The sequence below is a fragment of the Trachinotus anak genome, unplaced genomic scaffold (genome assembly GCF_046630095.1).
Source record: "Trachinotus anak isolate AG129_WGS33_773 ecotype Australia unplaced genomic scaffold, CSIRO_AGI_Tana_v1 ptg000028l, whole genome shotgun sequence".
Classification (NCBI taxonomy): Eukaryota; Metazoa; Chordata; class Actinopteri; order Carangiformes; family Carangidae; genus Trachinotus; species Trachinotus anak.
Window position 1 is genome coordinate 5,205,313 of NW_027273879.1, and position 18,559 is coordinate 5,223,871.

Here is an 18,559-nt window from a genome sequence, read left to right on the forward strand (position 1 = left end):
CTGCTGGTGCAGCTCTGGCACACGAACAATGATGTTAATGATGAAGAGGGAGAACGAAAAAAAAGGATAGAAGGGGAAAAGAAGATCGCGAGGTAGGTCAGGAAATGTGATTATGCAACATAGTATACAGTCAGAGAGAAAGAGAGTGCAGTCTATACCATGCCAGAGGAAAACATGACTCACTTGTGAGTACATAGTTGGGCGTTCATATAAGCTGGCCACCATATGTGTCTGTTTCTGCTCTGTGTGGGCATGCTGCAGTTTTTAGCGGCGTGGCTGTGTTGGTCTGTTGGCTGGAGTGGCACCGTGGTCCAGATTGAAACATCTCACTGACTTTGGTGATCCTTAGCTCCACCAGGAAGTTGCCCTTTGAGCTTTCTCTACCACTATTGGGTGGATTGCCATGAGATCTGATACATGCAATTGTTCATTTTCCTCTCAGGGTGAAACAGCTTTGGTGATCTTTTTTTCCATCTAGCGCCATCATTAAGTCAAAACTTCTATTTGTCTGATACTTTGATTTATGTCCTAATACCCCAGAAATACTAATGACATCGGAGTCAGCTGTATTTGGTGTTTCTTGCTAATTAGCAAATACTAGCATGCTATCCCTGTAACCCAGCACGACGAACATGGTAAGCATTATACCTGCTTGGCATCAACATGTTAGCATTAGCATGTGTGGTAGCACTGCTGTGCCTAAGTACAGCCTCGCAGAGGTGCTAGCATGGCTGTGGACTCTTGTTTTCATGTGTTGCATTAAGAGGCAGATGACTCAGGAAGTTACATATAACATGGTTCAGTTTTATGCCCACAAAGTGTATTTATAAGTCTACTATAGCATCCTACTTTGGTTTTCCTGTTTGTTGTGTAAAGCATGACTCACTACATGGTCAGATATAGAGTTCAGTACAATGCCAACATACCATGTGCAGTGATGATACAGTATTGGAGTCAGTGGGCCAGCTGGCATGCACACATGGCTAAGGTCCATGTTGGGTGATGATGCCTGTGTGATGTAAAGCTGTAAAGCTAAATTGCACTAATAACATGAGGTGAACGGATTCCATTGCTCCACATGACCAGCACTGCACCTGAGGTTGAGGTCAGGGTTGGGGGTGGGGTCAGTTGAGGCAAGATGAAGAAATAAAGAAAAGGAGGAGGAGGAGAGAGGGTGACAGAGGATGGCAGTGGCGTAGGGCTATCTGTCTGCTAGGTCGCTGAACATAAAATACAGCCACTCAGGTTGTAAACATTGATTCGCTGGGGAAATCCAGAAGACAAAAGCAAATGGAAGCAATAAAATTTTCCGTGCGGTGGGGGAAGGCGGGTGCAGGGGTTTGACTGCGCCAAAGGTAATGCAAAGGAGTTTGGCAGGGGGGAAACACAATAACACAATAGAGTTCAAGTTTCCATTTCTCCAACTCTGGTTTTTTCCTATGCTTTAGTGAGATTAAAAGATCTGGAGTCGCATAAGCAACATGATTGTTCCATATCATAAACTCTGTTGCTTTGCAGATGGAGGATGATTTTCTCTGCAGCATGTTTTTTTTATATACTCCATTTGTGTAGAAGCCCAGCATAAAACTTTATGATTACTATTTACACAGAGATTATGTCACTCAGGAGAGGAGGCAAACAAAAGCCAATAAAGGAGGAAGAGGATGGGAGAGAGGGGAAAGCCACTTACGAGAAAGAGTATAAAATGGTATGGTATATTTCTAAGCTACTGAGACAGAAAATAGAAAATATGGTGGGACAAAGGAGCTCAGGAGCTGTTACATAATTATGAATAAAGGGAAACGGGGGGTTCAGTCTGGCACACAACACATTCCCAGATGAAACTAATGTTCAGATGGAAATGTACAGTAACAGGATGCCTCTCTTTGGAAGAGATCTGAAGTTCCCTTTAGTCTTTCCTTATATCCCCCCACCGTACCAAAAAATGTATTCTGACATATGTAGCCGGGTAGGGTTTCAGGTTGTGAAGGGATGGGAGCTGGGATTGGCTGGGAGTCTGTGCTGCAGGAAACCACAGGATGTGAGGCTGGCTGAGTTGCAGACTGACACACACACACACACACACACACACACACACACACACACACACACACACACACACACACACACACACACACACACACACACACACACACACACACAGAGACACAAACAAAGCAGACATACGAAACACAAGCACATCAAATACACACTACACTACTGAGTCAATTCCAACTCCTTATTTTTTTTCCTTGTCTGTTTTGAAATCAACTCTCCTTGGAGATTTGACTGTGGATAGCTTTTAGAGAGTGAAAACAGCGAGAGGAGAGACAAATTTAGTCTGAGAATGAGTGAGATAAAAAAAGAAAGGGAGTAAAGAGTTTATCCTGCATGTGGTGTTTTACCAGAGCTGGTCTTTGTGATGGCTTTAAGGAGATTCAAAGCTCATTAAAATGCTCATTAAAGTGTAATAACATGCTGTGGCCAAATGTATACATTCATGTAAGGGTTGCTAGTTTATCACTGAGCTGCATGCCAGCTGCATGACATTAAGCCAGAAGTACAGTCAGGAAAAAAGAATGTCATAACATACAATGTGACGGCAAGAAGTAGAACCTCAAACATCCCTGAAAAGCAAAACACATTCATTATAAAGTACTCCAAAGAAAACCATTCCATTTACAGTTTCTACCCTCTTGAGATTTGTTTTAATGACTTCTCAAAATGAGTTATTTCATGGAATAGAAACAGTGGGACGCACTTAAAGCTGATGGAGTTTCCGTGTTACTTTTAAATCCCATTCTCTCTCACAGGCGTCTCTCATTTGCCTCTTTCAACCTCAAACCTGATCCGCTCTTTGTTTGTCTAACCCCAGCCCTTTTCTCCCCCACTTCTGTAATCCCCTGATTACAGTCACACTTTCATTAGCTGGAGGCTGTTTCTGCTGAGTTGAGCTGTTCTCCGCTAATAACACTAAAAGCTACAGGCTGCGTATGTCACCGTGTAGCCTGGTTACCTCAAACACAAACCGACTGGTACCACATCAGGAGTGTGTGTCTGCACAAGAAATGAATGGTCTGAAATTTTCGGGGGAGAGTTAGACGATAAGATTGGTCTCACTCTTGTGCAGGTTAAACATGAAGCTATAGCCAGAAGACGCTTAGCTTAGCTTAGCACGAAGACTGGAATCTGTGGGAATGAGAGTTATAGGGGTGTGGGATGGGGTGCATGCTGGTGTTCTAAACACAACAGTAACTTATTAAGGCACTTTAAAACTCTATGCACCCGATGGCTGCAATTTGTGTCGAGATGCACACTCTTTCTTGGCGGCAGAACTCAGTCAAATCAACACACAGACATGAAACACACATTTTTTATGATTCCGTGTGACTTACATGCTCCAAGCAGAACTTGCCTTAGAAAAATCAAGTTTTTGAGTTTCCTTTAGTATCAAAGTAATCCAGTGATAGTTAACTGTACATTCATGGTTACAAAGCAAACAGAAACAACTAATAGCTGACTCGGCATGTGTTTAATGATAACAATATGCCAGAACGTAAACAAATAAAGGCTAAAAAAAGGGGCCGAAGTTGTGACCCACAGCTAGCTACCTGACTCTTCCTGTTTTCACTGTAAATAATGCAGATGGTGGTTCTAAACCTTGGAGCGTGATCATCTCCAAAATAGAATTACAGGCCAAAAACAACAACATGAGTGACACATCCATTAATATCATTTTTTACAGATTGTTAAATCTCAGGAACACCAACACAAGCCTTCATCCACTGATAAACTGACTGCATGATTTGTGTTATATCTGTGTGCTGGTCCAGTACTAACAAGCACTATTTTCTCTCGGTGTAATCAACGTGTGGACAGCCGTCTTACTTTTCATCCATGTTGGCGGAGTTTCTCGATGTGAACGGGACGATCTCATTGCAGGACCCCTCCTTGCTGTCCACTGTCCCATTGGCCCTGATGAAGGGGTCCAGGTCTCCGTTGACGGACGCAGCTGGTTTGGTGCTGTTCTCCAGGTTGAGCAGGTTGAAGTATGACTCAGCGCAGTCCACCTGGGTGGGGGAGAGGGGGGACGTCTGGAGCGGCCATGCGGGCGTGGAGGTGATGAGCTGGTCCAGGGTCTGGCTGTAGTGATTCTTCAGATTTAGAGACAGAGGCTTTGCTAATGTGGACATGGATGACTGTTCACCATCTGGAACAGATCAATAAAACTAATCAAATTTCTCAATGAAAAAAGTAGATTAAGAAGAAACCACTTTGTGGTCTTTTTAAAAAAATATGTGAAGATCTAAGTGATGAGTCTCATCCCAGACTGGAGGAGTTCACCGTGTGCCAGTGGCGGCACTTAGGCCAGCCATTTCTGAGATTAGCAGGATTTGCATTTTCTATTAGAAGGACTAACATGATTAAAACAGGCATGAAATATAGTGTCATCTTAAAACATACACACAAACACACACATGCAAAAAACACACTTAATATGTGCACAGATTCATATATGAACTCACACACAGCTCTGTCCAGTGTGTGTGTGTGTGTGTGTGTGTGCGTGTGCGTGTGCGTGTGTGTGTGTGTGTGTGGTTATTCATTATTATTTTGGCAGGACAGACCGTTCTTTTAGCTGGTGTGAATACATCCCTCCTCCATAAAATCTTCCTTTGGGACAAAGTTTGTGTATTTGTGTGCGTGTGTGTGTGTGTGTGTACCAAAATAATGGTTGTCACAATCAAAACTCTCACTGAGAAGAAAGTCTGTGAGTGTGAGATCATGTAGAATGACAGAATGTGGTTTCAAATCCACTGTGATTATATAATGTGCTGTTGGTTTGGTATAGAGATGCTACTGTGTGTTATATATATTGTCACACACATTGTGTTACACTTAGAGGTGTGGGAGAAAGTAGGAGTAACGCATGGCTCTCAATTTTTAATTTTCAATCCTTATATAAAAATCTCAACAATCATTACAAATCAGATCAATAATACAGTTTTCTATAATCAACACAACTGCAGATGCAATCACATTTTTTAATGTATGTTTTTATTATTCATGCTGGTGGCGACATTCATGCTCTCCAGAGGATTAATCCTAATGACTTTGGTGATGCCCTGACTTTTCCTCCAGGGCAAAAATCAGGTTCACATTTGTTATTTTGAGTGAAGTGCTGGATCCGTTGCAGGGATTCATGTTCCCCGTAGAATGAATTGTAAATACTGAAGTGATCCCCTCACTTGTCATCTAGCGCCACATCAAGTCAAATTACTAAACTAAAATACGTTAGCATGTTGCTTAAAGTATTGTACACTCTTAGTGTTAGTTAATACACACTTTAAGAGAGCATGCTACTTTAAATTAGCTATGAAACATCTGAAACAGGCTTTACCAAAATAGAAATGGTGTTTGTTCAAAAAGATCCTCTCACTGACCTGAACCATGTTGGAGCACTAACTAACTCAGTCTTTTCCTTTCCTCCTCACTCTTGATCATTAAAATTGACTGTGGCTTTGCATCACTCCTCAGTGTCTGTGACTTTAGCACCTCTTTTGATACTGTGATCAAGATATTTTCAACATAAAAAAAAAAACTCAGTAGCATCTACAAGAACGCTTTAAACTGCTCACACCTGGGGGACAGTGTGCTTTCTCTCCTCCACACAGATAAAAGTGAAAAGCTAATTTAAAGGGCGTGCAGGTGGTGCACAAGGAAAAGCACTTGCCTTCATTCCCTGACAGCTCTGCTTCTGCCCCATCAAATACAAATGACAGTGTTTGCAAGCAGGAAGCCAGTGACTGATGATGGTTTTTGTCATGACAGTCCACATCATGCGCATGCAACAGGGGAGACTACAATGAGGACTGCAGCACAAGAGGGATTACATTGATCCTACTAAAGTCACCTCCCCAGTAACTTACTGTGTCCATTAGCTTGAGGCTCCGGTGGTGGCTGCCCTGGTTGTGTTGTTTTTGGGGAACGGGCCTCTAACTCTTTCAGCTGCTGCACGAGCAGGGCCAGGTGCTGCAGCAAGTCCCTGTTCTGCAGCAGTAGCTGGTGGACACGGGCCTGAGCCTCCATCCGGGCAGCGGTCTCAGCTGCCATCTGATCCTTCAGCAGCTGCACCTGTGATGGAAAATGTTTTTGAATAGTTATTATTTCTAAATTACACTTGAGTTTTTGGTCCATAATATTGATGAAATCAGATTTATAATGCTGTCCATATCTGCAATCTTAGACTGAGACTCAAGTTAATGTTGGGATGGATATTTAGGTTCATCTTTTACAGAGGGGTTGATTTTGGCAAAATCAACCATGTGCAATCAACCATGTCAGACGAGAAACACTACAATAAATATGCATCTGTGTGTGCAGTTACTCTGTTGTTGTAAACTGGAGCCTCAGCGACTCTCTTGAGATGTTTTATTACAAACATTTGTGCATTTTAAATTGCAGCACATGTTGTGGTTGCTAATGCTGCACCAACTATCCTGGCATAACTGTGTTGGTGCTGCCCCCTAGTGGGACGTCAACAGTCAAAGACATACAGTGCATGGTGCTGCAATGAAACTCACACAAATTGCTGGATTTTTCACTGTCAGTACATGACTGTGTTGTGTGTTGGTCATCAAGATAAAGAACACCTCTGTTTGCTTCTATTCTGCTAATTTAAGATGAAGCATTTGCCAAACACTTATCCCTGAGTGTGTTTTGGCCTTAAGCAAACTAAAAGTGCACCATGGGTATTTTGCATTCTGGGGATACATTAGTGGAAGAAATGTCAATATCGTGATAAGGCTGCAGCAAACGCTGTGTGTGTGTGTGTGTGTGTGTGTGTGTGTGTGTGTGTGTGTGTGTGTGTGTGTGTGTGTGGCCCTCATGGGAGAAAGTATTACAAGTCTAGGGTATGAAATAATTCCAGTCTCATTTTCCACTTTACACCATGTAGATTTTCACAAAATGAAATGAAACTGTGCAACAGAGCAAAATGTCATCAGTGTTACTGCATAAGTTGCATAATGATCAGCGAGACAAATAGTGTCGCCATAAATGAGTTAAATCCACAACATTAGTCAGGATCAATGTTTCAGGTACAGCTAGGCCCACTGAAATGAAATGGGATATAATGGAAAGAAAGAGATTTCACTGGCTTTTACTGAAGACAGGTGAGCACAGTAACAAGGTTCCATTATTTCATATTCATTCTGTCGATGCCCTCTTTAAAGAAAGAACATTGATTTGAGATTAAAACAGCAAAGTTGATGTCAAATGTTAATGAAATGAGAGAGAGGAAATGTTCTGCAAGCAATCAATTAATGGTTTCGGTAGAAATAGAAATAAAATATAGAAATAGAAAAAAGAAAATAGAAAAAATTCTCTGGTTCCTACATCTTCAGTGAGAGGATATTCTACTTTTCCTTGCACACATCATTGTAAACTGGACATTGTCAGGTTTCTAACTTTAATCAAAGACAGCAAGATATTTGAATGTCATCTTAGGCTCTGGGAAGTTGTTTTCACAGTTTTTTTGACATTTTATAGAGTTAATGATTGATTGAAAACACTAATCTTCAGATGAAATTGTAATAAAAATAACAGTCAGTTGCAGCCCTAAATCCGAGCAAATCCGAGCTTGTCTTTTAGCTCAAACAGAGCAGCAACAGTTCAAAGATCATCGGGTCAAAATGTGTTTTCATCTCTGTCTGTCTGCTGCTGCGTTTCATACAACCTGCACAGTGAGAATGACTGTCAGTGTCTGCTTCTTACCTGAGCAACGGCCACCTGAGTGTGCTGCTGCTGCTGCTGGAGCTGCTGCTGGAGAAGCTGCAGGTAGTGCTGTGATGCCAGTGGAGTGAGAGATGGAGAGCAAGGGCTGCTGGGAGTAATGCCTTGGGATGTCACGGTGAAGAGGGACCTTCGATCAAAGTCCTGAACACAGAAAAACACGTCCGGACAAAAAAAAAAAAATGCATGTTACTGCTGGAGGGATGATAGAAGTAAAAACAAAACACTTTAAGCTGAAATGATAGAATCAATATCATTCTCTGATATACTCACTGACCCACACACTGCACCCTCCAAAACCAGCAAAGACTCACTGGTTTTCACTGTTGGGCCTCAGGACCCACAGTGCTGCCAGTTTCTCATCCTGACTATAATATACTGTGTATACCAGGTGCTATTTTTACACCCCAGACGAATGCAATTAACAAACCAGTAGGAGAGAAACCACCTAGTCCTCCGAGACCTCGAATGTGACCCACTGATCTGGAGCCCCCCCTGGAGCACCTTACTGTAACTCCTCACCAGAACTGGAACAACCCCTAAGCTCAATACTGAACCATACACTTACATCCTCTCTCTCCTTTTACCTTACCTATGTAAGTTTCTATAATGTCCCCAAAAGTGATGACAACGTGTGTGTGTGTGTGTGTGTGTGTGTGTGTGTGTGCGCTTCAGTGTGAAAGCCACACACAAACACATAAAATTCAGGCCTCAACAATCACACAAAGTGCCACTGCTGTATTGGAAAATTGCTTTTTTTGGTACAACAGGACTCACTATATTGTAACACCTTTATAAAACCACTAGAGGGTGAAGTAGCACACTGTATTGTACACACAATCAACTGTGCCTGAAACGGAGGAGCTCACTTTATTTTATCTTCAGCTTCAGTAAATAAGAATGAAATTTGGAAACATTGAAGAAAGAAGAAGATAGAAAATGATTTTTTCTGATAGTTTTAGATAATCTAAACACGTTACTTTAACCACCCTAATTAACGTTTCTAACCAGTTTCATTTAGAACACGCTCTCATGTAGTTAGAGGCAGATTTAAGTCGTAAGTATTTGTCCTTATATCTGCCTACAACTATATCATGTAGTGTTATAAACCATCTATAATACCTTAATATAACCTACTTCTTATAAATGCTTAATGGGTGTGGGTGGGGTTATTTGACAACAATTTTGCTTATGAATTAATCATCATTTGTTGAGCAAAAATGCCAAACACTTGCAGGTTTCACCTTCTGAAATGTGCATAATTGCTGCCTTTTGTTTTCCATCAATGTAAATTAAAGATCTTTGGCTTTCAGCTGTTGGTTGGACAAAACAAACAATCTGAAGACATCATCTGAGGCTCTGGGAAATGTGATGTAAATGTAATATGCATTTCTTTTTAACTATGTTCTAGATTTTATGGACAAAACAATTAAAGGCACTAATGAGCAGATTAAAGCCTCCAATTAAAGCCTTGGTTTAAAATCTTAAATCTTTTAGAAGTACATGTAAATATTTGTGTTAAAGCTCTCATTTTTGAAGCGAGCAACGCCCACTTCAAACCAATCAAAAACACAGAAATCTCATGTGGGACCACTTCATCCATCGTAAAAAACTGACTGAGAAAAATATGTTTTCAGGGCCTTCAACTGATAATGAAAATAATCATAGGTTTTTTTGTGTTCATTAAATTAAACACTTTTTTTAAAATGGTGTACACAATGTAATTTAATACCCTTTTTTAAAAAGGTCATAGGGGTCAAAGAATGATGGAAAAACAGTGGGTGGCAGTGTGTGAGTTTACTGACATGTATATTACATTCTGTAATCACACACAGCTGTAAATAACAATAACTCCCAGTATTATAATTAACACTATAATTAACACGCCCATTATAAGTGAATGAGCCTCAAAGCCACTGTAACAGTAGCAGTGACAGTGTTTGCTGCAGATCAGATGGCCCACAATAAAGTATTGAACAACCTCCTGCAGCACAATCCTCTGTTGCACAAATCTGACTTGTAGTTTATACATATGTAATGACTAATGTTATTGTCTACGGCAGGAAAGGAAAAAAGAATCCAGACATTTGTAAATTAAATTTAAGTTAGTTGCTTTTAGATTCTTTCAAAGACCTGCAGATAACCCGTCATCATTCACTACAAACTATGGCCTAAAAAGCACGTCAGTTCAGCACCTCAGTCTCTGATGTGTTTCTGTCATGTTGTCTACCCTCATGTTGAATGTTTGCAAACACCAACGCAGCCAGAATCTTGTGTAGTATATATATTTCGGCCAGCCTTCCTCTCTCCATCTCTTTCTTTCTTTCTCTCTCTCTCTCTCTCTCTCCCCCCTTCCCTCACTCCTCGCTTATCTCCATAGAGCAGATGCTTGCGAACCCCTCTTGGGATTATAGTGGCGTTTCTCAGAAATCAAAGGGAAGAGACCGGGTTTCTGGGATTAGGTGTCCCCCTTTTCACAGCCAAGCAGGAATATTCAGACCCCCCCCCCCCCCCCCGCGCGCTCTCTTTCAGCGGCATGATAACAGCAGTGTCCTCCACACTCGCTCTGGTGACAAATCCAAAGCAACCCGTCATGGCACACTAAAGCCTGCATGTTTGCATCGTCTTATCCGGTCACTGTCAAACTATTAGTGAAAGATAATCGTCTGTTCCTAACTTCAAAAGGATTCAGAGCCTGCCAAATGTAAAACACAGTCTTTTTTCCCCACATGCAAGAGTGACCAGGTCATGTCATACCTGCAGTATCGGCTGCCAACTTGGAGCTATGATTAGTCATGGAGAGCTGCAGTCAATGATCTGGTCAGCTACCGCAGTAGATGACAAAGCACTATACTGTACTTTCATAGCTCAATGAGCCATTTGGCAGCACTATTCCCAGATAATAGCATCAAAACACACAAACGAGCCAAAGTAATGAATCAAGGGAGCAGAGCCGATGTCCTGTAGCTACACAGACAGAAGCAGACTGGAGCAGAGAAGCCAGCAATCGTTAAGATGTGGACGCTGCTGTTACCTCACCCCCACTGCTGGGGTCAGTAGTAACGAGGGACCTCTGCTAGAGCTGCAATGAAAATGAATCGTCACATGAACGTGGTGTTTATGATGTGAGTTTGTGAATGTCAGCTCTCCTCACAAATGCATTTTGCTGTTGTAAGGCTTAGCTGTTCAGCGGCCATGACGAGAAATACTGCCACAGTAAAGGGGATTGTGTGCTTTGACAGAAGTGCTTGTCGAGTGGTTGAACAGCTTTGGAGCCCCCCACCCCCCGCACCTTTCTGACAGTGGAATTGGGGACGGGATGCATTTGACAATTTCTGTGACTTTCTGAAACCAACAATCAAACCCTCTTCACACCATGATTGGACAGCTGTGTGTAGGCGAGAGAGAGAGAGCACTGAACTTTTTCCTGAGGGTCTCTTTTTATTCTATTGGTGCCACTTTTCATGTGTACAACACTCTGAATATCTTACAAGAGAAATTGTCTAAAAATGTGTGATGTAACGCACGGATTTAAATAAAATTGCATTTCTCTCTTTATGACAGTCGGCTTTTCACTCTGCCTTCTCAGACTATCTGAAGAAAGATCACAGTGAGAAAATACTCCGTCAACGCCAATCATATCTCTGCCTGTAGAAAATGGCTTATGCCACAATGAGTGACTCATTCGAAGCATTTATGGTGAACAATAAATAAGATGGAGTTTATACAATCTAATGTGAGATCATGTTCTACTAATACATTAAACACGTGAGAAGAACTTATACATTCCCTTATTTTACGTTGCTATGTTGCGTTGACATTGTCAATAAAGACAGAAAATTGGCAGCATCTGTCATAAAACTAGCTCACTGGCATTAAATTTGGGGGGTGGTACTGGTGCCATGGCACTAGGGATCAGCATATACCACTGAACCAATAGCAGCCACTTTTTGATCTCATCATCACAACAGGTCCTTCCCCATTCGGAATGTTGTCTCGGTACATATCCAATGCTACGTGGATTTATTGTAAAAAAGGGGGAAAAAAATCGTGTTGTATCAAGGTTCATGACTACAGGGCTGACGGATCCTCTCCTCCTCGTCTTCCTCAGTGTACATGCAGTAGTAGGATCAAACAGAAGTTGAGAGCAGATAGCAGCTCTCAGATGTCGGTCAAATATCAGCTTGAGCTTCTGTGTTTCCATTAAATGTTAATCAAAGCTTAGCCTTTGAAATTTAAACAGGCTATTTGCTTTTCTGAGGGCAGTACATGTGTCTGTGTGTGTGTCTGTGTGTGTGTGCGTTCTAACAGTATCTTACTATGATAGTCTGTCCAGGTTTGACCACATTCAGTTCAGCCAGACTCTGCAGAATTTCACTGACTGCCTTCTCACACAGTGAAGTGCCAGCTGACGGATCCTCTCCTCCTCGTCTTCCTCCATGTTTGCCGTCCTCCTCTTCTTCCCCTCGCTCTTCTCCTGTCAGTTCACGGCCTGCAGAGGGAAACACAAAGACAATACGCAAAACATTCCCATTACACTCGGGTTTTAATTTTGTTCACTGTTGCGTTAAAAAGCAAAAAGTTTGACACTTTTTTTTTTGTCCGAAGAGAAGATTGATATTTATCCCACGTCTGTTCGCTAATTATGAAGCTTTCGCCAGCAGCTGGCCAGGCTAAGCTGAGGTACCCAGCTCCTGGCAACAGCTTCATATTTAGTGCCATTGATCTCCTTGTCTAACTCTTGACAAGAAAGTGAATAATCCAATTTTCCAAAATGTCAAACCTATCCTGCATTTGTGCAGTGTTCTGCTCCTGGTTAGAAGGGCTCAGAATATTCGAGCACTCTGAGGGGTACTTGTAATGGATTAAGAACATTGAAGAAGTCGATTTTTCAGAAACAAAGTTTATGTCACACAAGGAAACTATCCAAGATAGACACTTGTCTTTGATTATCATCATATTAGAAATAAACTTGAAGAGTGAATTTCCAGAGGGAAAAATCTAAATAAACAAACCAGAGTCAGCAGCTTTGCACAACCCACCTTTGTATTATACCGATGCCAAGCGCGTGTCATATGAATACAAACTATAAACTAAATAAACTATGGTTTATGTAGGAAATACAGTTTGTGGAATTAAATACTCTGATATATCCAACTTGGTATAATAATGCATATAAGTCTACGAAAAGCATACAAACATGGACGCCCTAATTTATATAACTAAACCTAAAATTAATGCTATGTTGAGCACACGCAGTATTTTACCCCTCCTGATCCACTCTGCCTGTCACACTACTGTACCTCAATGCCAGACAACTATTCATTTATGTGCTAATTACAATCATTACTGCCGACACTGGCAGGCACCCTCTCCTGCTGTCCAGTAACATGAAAGTTGTAATCACGGGAATCTTTGCCATCACCGCTCTCCATCCCATGTGATGTTAAGGCCATTTTAGAGAACACTGAAATCCAGAGCAGTTTCATGTTACATTCCAGTGTAACCACATGTCTGTGTTGTTTCTGTTTGATCGCTGTGGTAATTCAATGAGTCAGTGAGGTTTGAGGCTTCCATTCAGGCCATAAAGAGGCGTGTAATCAAACTAAACGAGGGAGAGGTCGAGCTTTAGAGCTTCAGCCAGGAGAAACATGGTGTGATGAAAATGAACAATTGAGGCACATAAATGCCATGTTTTCCACAATAACACTGTTCAGAGCAAATGTTAAGGGTAAAATGTAAAAACATGCTTCCCTGAGAAGAATGGCTGCATTACTTGTCCTTGTGAGAGGCCATAATGCTGCTCGCTTACACTCAATTTATAAAACATTTAAGAGGAGACGACACACATCACACCACAATAAATAAATATTCAAAGAAATTTTCATGCCTGTGTTTCTCTCACTGGAAAGTGTTGAAACATTTATTAAAAAAAATTTAAAAAACTCCTATAGAAACGTTTCACTTTGTCCAGCTTCTACCAAATCTACCTGTTTCATTATCTAAGAACATAGTTGAGCTTATGAGGTAAATACTTTCACTACAAAGAATCCAGAAAATATCTTTTAACAGAAAGAAGTCTAGTAGAGGAATTTAATCTTAGTTTTGTGCTGTATTCCTTTTGTTTGCTTTCCAACGGTTGTTGGCTGAGGTTTATCACCTCACAGGTGGACGGCTCAGACAAGCAGCAGGTGTTTGCACATGGCTAAACAGAAATGAAACTGTACTCTAGAGACTCTTGCTCTCAGTTAGCTGTAAACAAAACCCAAGTATCAGCTCTGTTAACAAAGTTTTCAGGATTTTTTTGCTATTTTCCAATACAGTTTTTAATATATTGTAATATATTTTATGTTATAGTCATGACAATCAGCCATGATACAATAATCCAAAATGTGTATTTGTCCATGTGTAGATTTGTAAACCAATTCTGTGCATGATAGAAAACAGTAAACCATTTCACATAGGCCTCACCATTACTGCTGGGCTCCTCTGTGGACTTATCACTCTCTCCATCAGCCTGTCCGTCTGCATCCTGCTCAGCATGCTGCAGACTGAGCTTATGGCACACCTCAAAGGCCTGACCGACGGTCCGCACAATACGCATGGCCTGCGTCTGACAGGGACAGGAGGGAGAGAGATTCAGGTAAAAGGCCACAGGTCAGTATTCAAACAAAAGCCAAACATGCAGTATGCATCTTTTCACTCCACCAGACACCACAGTAACCGGTAACTTAAGAGCAGTGCTATGTCAGTGCAGGCAGGAGGTGCAGTAATCAGTGAAATCACCTGCGACCATCTCTGGGTGGACTGAAAACATGCACACTCTCAGTCATCTTTGGCACACGGTTGAATACCCCGGGTTCAGAGACTAATAATATCGCCTCTGCAGGACAATTCTCATTACAGCTGACTGATATTACCAGACCTTGGAGCCAGACAGCAGTGACCTGCAACAACTGCAGCGACACACATAAAAACAGCTTCAACTCAGTAATAAAGTGTAAGTAGATGCTTGTCTGAAATATGCAGCTGTAATCCTTGTCCTCGAGTACATCTGTTTTGCATTCAGTGCAGGCCATGGATCTGTCGTGCTAAGCCACCAGATAATAACTAAACCGCCAGAAAGTCAGTTTAGGATAACTTTAAAACCAAAATCGATTAACTCAGCTGACAAAAATCAGGAAATGAATTGTTGAATCAAAGATAAGAGAAGAGAATACAGCATTGCAAACAACCCTCAGTCACAGGTAGCTGGAGAAAAAAAAACTGAAATAAATCACATTAAAGTTTGCATGCTGTATGTGTCATAGTAACATTTACTGTATTCAGCTGAGTGATTTACATCAATAAGAAATGACAGCAGCAAATATGGTGGAAAGAGGACAAAGTGCACAGATTTGTCCAGCTAAGAAAAAAGCAAGAGCCTTGCTCAAAATGTAACATGACTCATGAGCTTAAAGCCTGAGAATAAAGATGCTGCTGTAGCTGGGGTTAACAGGGGTAAACAGCTAGCCTAGCTTTAAAGATGTGTTCGGACAGAAAGCAAAGCAAATTTTCGCCTTGTGTCATTTGTGTTTTTTTGCCCCAACTGCAAATGTACAAACTGTAAAGTGGCTGTAAGCTACTGTCTGAGTAGACCCCGTGGGTGACCCTGTGGCTGACGTCAGAACTCAGCAGAAAGTCTGGTTCCTTCTGTTATTTCCCTCCAGTCTAATAAATTCTCTGTTTTAAAGTCATGAAACCTTGGGATAAATTCACATCAAAATGTGCTGCCCTGGGCGAATTCATGTCTAATCCCGTCTTTCCATTGACTTTGTATCCAATCGTAGCCCTTCTAAAAATTTGCCTAGCTTTCTGACTGAACACAGTAGGACTCCAGGAAGTGACTGCTCCAGGCAAAGAAACAGAAATAGCACATAACCCTCAGTAAAACCAAGACTTTTGCACTTTTTGTACAGATTAAATAATCAAGATGCAACATGTTAATTAGTGAGCTCTTGATACTAAGTGTTGATACTAACCTAAGCTAATCGCCTGTTGGCTCTAGCTTAATATTTAGCATACAAACTCTCAGCAAGAAAACAAATAAGCATATTTCCCAAATTGTCAGACTATTGCTTTAATTATTAGAGTGTAAGTCTGAACTTGGGCATTTCTGCAGTCAGCAGATGCATGGATGGACCTTTGCTGTACCTTCTTCTTTGATTTAAAGACGTTACATCTGAAGGAGTTACTGGAGCCATCTCTTGCGATGTAGCTGAAGATCTTCAAGTCCTGGGAGTCGTGAGACACGTAGAAAATCCTGGAAACAGCAAATTTAAACACTGAGTAAAAGTTACACAAACCTAAACATGTTACTGATGTTTTTTTCAAATACACAATCCACCACTTTCTCCGTCTTCATAACGGCAAATTATATTAAAAATCCAATGCACAAATCAGGGAGAAAGAACTGACCTAATGCTGATAGAAATGAAATGTAAGGGGAATTTTTACAGTATAGTGCTTGATACAAATACATGCCTCTACGCACTCCTTGTGTCTCATACTGTACAAGCATACTATACTGACTGGTTCTGTCCCGGCTGACAACCAAGCCCCGTCATACTCTGCAGTAAACCAGCAGAGCAAAGGGTCAGACCTGCATCTCCATCCGCAGCTCCAACTGCTATAAAACATCTCCAATGGGAACCAGCCAAACAATATTATCATGTACTGAAAGTCACATGATAGAGAGAGAAACCCCCCCCCCCCCCCCCCACACACACACACACACACACACATACAGAAACACATGCAAGGATAATTATATCTAACACATATAGTCCTGTGATGAGGTGGGGCTTGAGATCCTCCCACAGATATATATATAATTTACAAACAAACACACAAATCTCTAAGTGCACACTCTTAGATGTTTAATGTTAAGACACTTTAAAGTCACTGCCAACTGCTTTCCATCTGGCATTTCCAATTTCATGAAGAGGTTGCCTTAGTAGCTATAAAAAAGAATTACATTCATGATCTAAGAAAAAAACATCATTTCACAGCTCTTTGTACCACTAATCATAATTTAATATCTGCTCACACTTTCTACTCCATCTTGTCTCAGCACCTGACAACCACTATTATCTTCACTCTTTACGGTGTAATTGCTGTGACTTGTTAAGCATTGACTGACAGCCTCACAAGGATGTAGATGAGGAGCTGTCAGGCTCCAGCGCCACAATGCAGATAATTGTTTGGGCAGACATACTGAAATATTCGTCGAACAAACTGAAACTTTATCGTTCACTTGGCCTCAAAACACCAGAACGACGGAACTCCTCTCTGACAAAAACACTGCTTTGAAGTATATCAACATATGCTCTACCAACTACATGCAGAAGCTATAGATTATTCATTATACTGTTTTATGAATGTAACTGCATTTGGCATACATAGTGCATTCAAGCCCATTAGTCCCGTATGGTAAACTACATGTGATGGTTTAGGACTATAAAGCAAGCCTCAGCTTCATCCATAGAGCCGGAGGACATCATCATTTCCACTATAATATCTTCTGTTTACTCATAGTAATTACTCTGGTTACAGCTAACAACAACATGCTGAGTGCAAAGACCAGACTGGACTGAACATCAGACAGTTTAATCCCCTGGGTGCATAAAGGAAGCTGCAAAGATGGTGAGATTTCAAATTTACATTCAGCGTGAACAGAGTAATGTATCAGAGGCTGAGAGGTGTGACTGACCTGTAAATGGGATCATGCATGATTAGCATCTTGCTCTCATCCCATGTCCATTCTTTTCTCTGTGTGTGAAACAGATGATCATGATTAAACAGGGTCTCATATCAAAGAAGTTATAGATCTATCATTACTAATATGCAAAAACTGCTCAACTTTGGAGCTGAAGTACGGACTCCAGTGGATAAGATGATTTTTTTCTAATCTCAGTTAAAAGTTTATCACTAGTGACTTACCTTCTGCTTCTTCCTCAGCATCACCTTGACCCCGTCCACAGACACCACAATGCTGACCTTCTTCTTCTTGATGTTCTTGGCCTTGAATTCATACTGAGAAAGCAGACCAAAAAAGAGTTAGAAAATTAGGATTAGAGGTAGACTGTTAAATTGGTCAGGCCAATATATCGGCTGATATTGACTTATTTCAGGTGTACTGGTTGAGCTTTAGGCTAATAAGCAACACTACAGTACACTACATGAGTAGTAGTTCAATGTGGATTGCAAATATATCCCTGTTACCATCATTTAAGACAGTGAAAAGAAAGAAATCTTGACACTGGAGAGGCTGGAACGAGCAAATTTGGGAAAACTTTTCTTGAAAAAATACAGAAAAATTCATTTACTAACAAAAGTTGCTGATTAATTTTCTGTTAATCAACTAATTGACTAATTGTTTTGCCCCTATGTGCGGGCATTTGCTCTGAAATACAGTCACACTACACACACACACACACACACACACACACACACACACACACACCACGCTACCTCTTTGTTCCATTGAGCGTGACCTGAGTGTATGTCCTGAGCACATTTGGCATGCTGACAGAATTAAGGGCATAAGCGGGAACAATCTGTCAGCGTTAAAACATGATCTGCAGTGCACTTTAATATATCAGCATCTTTAATAGCCTGCCAGCTCACAATAAGAGCTCTGATCAAGTCTGTTAGATATTTGTAGCCAAGCCAACAAAACAAAAAAGAAACTTTTCTGCAGCTCTCTGATGCCATTGAGATGAGG

At 41.1% G+C, this 18,559-nt stretch overlaps 2 protein-coding genes across 3 annotated transcripts in view; both read right to left on the bottom strand.

Annotated features, from left to right (window-relative positions):
- rpl7a (ribosomal protein L7a) overlaps positions 1 to 18,559 on the bottom strand; it is a 164,578-nt gene that overhangs the window by 138,445 nt on the left and 7,574 nt on the right. The gene's annotated exons all lie outside the window — the stretch shown is intronic.
- LOC139610999 (carboxyl-terminal PDZ ligand of neuronal nitric oxide synthase protein) overlaps positions 1 to 18,559 on the bottom strand; it is a 49,974-nt gene that overhangs the window by 8,785 nt on the left and 22,630 nt on the right. For both annotated transcript variants that reach the window (XR_011686240.1, XM_071465207.1), the window contains exons 3-10: positions 17,776 to 17,868; positions 17,546 to 17,604; positions 15,988 to 16,096; positions 14,266 to 14,407; positions 12,114 to 12,286; positions 7,777 to 7,938; positions 5,931 to 6,135; positions 3,889 to 4,210 (exon numbers count right to left, since the gene is read on the bottom strand). Coding sequence is in view for 1 of the 2 variants with exons in the window: in XM_071465207.1 (XP_071321308.1) it covers positions 3,889 to 4,210; positions 5,931 to 6,135; positions 7,777 to 7,938; positions 12,114 to 12,286; positions 14,266 to 14,407; positions 15,988 to 16,096; positions 17,546 to 17,604; positions 17,776 to 17,868 (1,265 nt within the window). In the remaining variant the exon portion in view is untranslated. The remainder of the gene's footprint in view (positions 1 to 3,888; positions 4,211 to 5,930; positions 6,136 to 7,776; positions 7,939 to 12,113; positions 12,287 to 14,265; positions 14,408 to 15,987; positions 16,097 to 17,545; positions 17,605 to 17,775; positions 17,869 to 18,559) is intronic.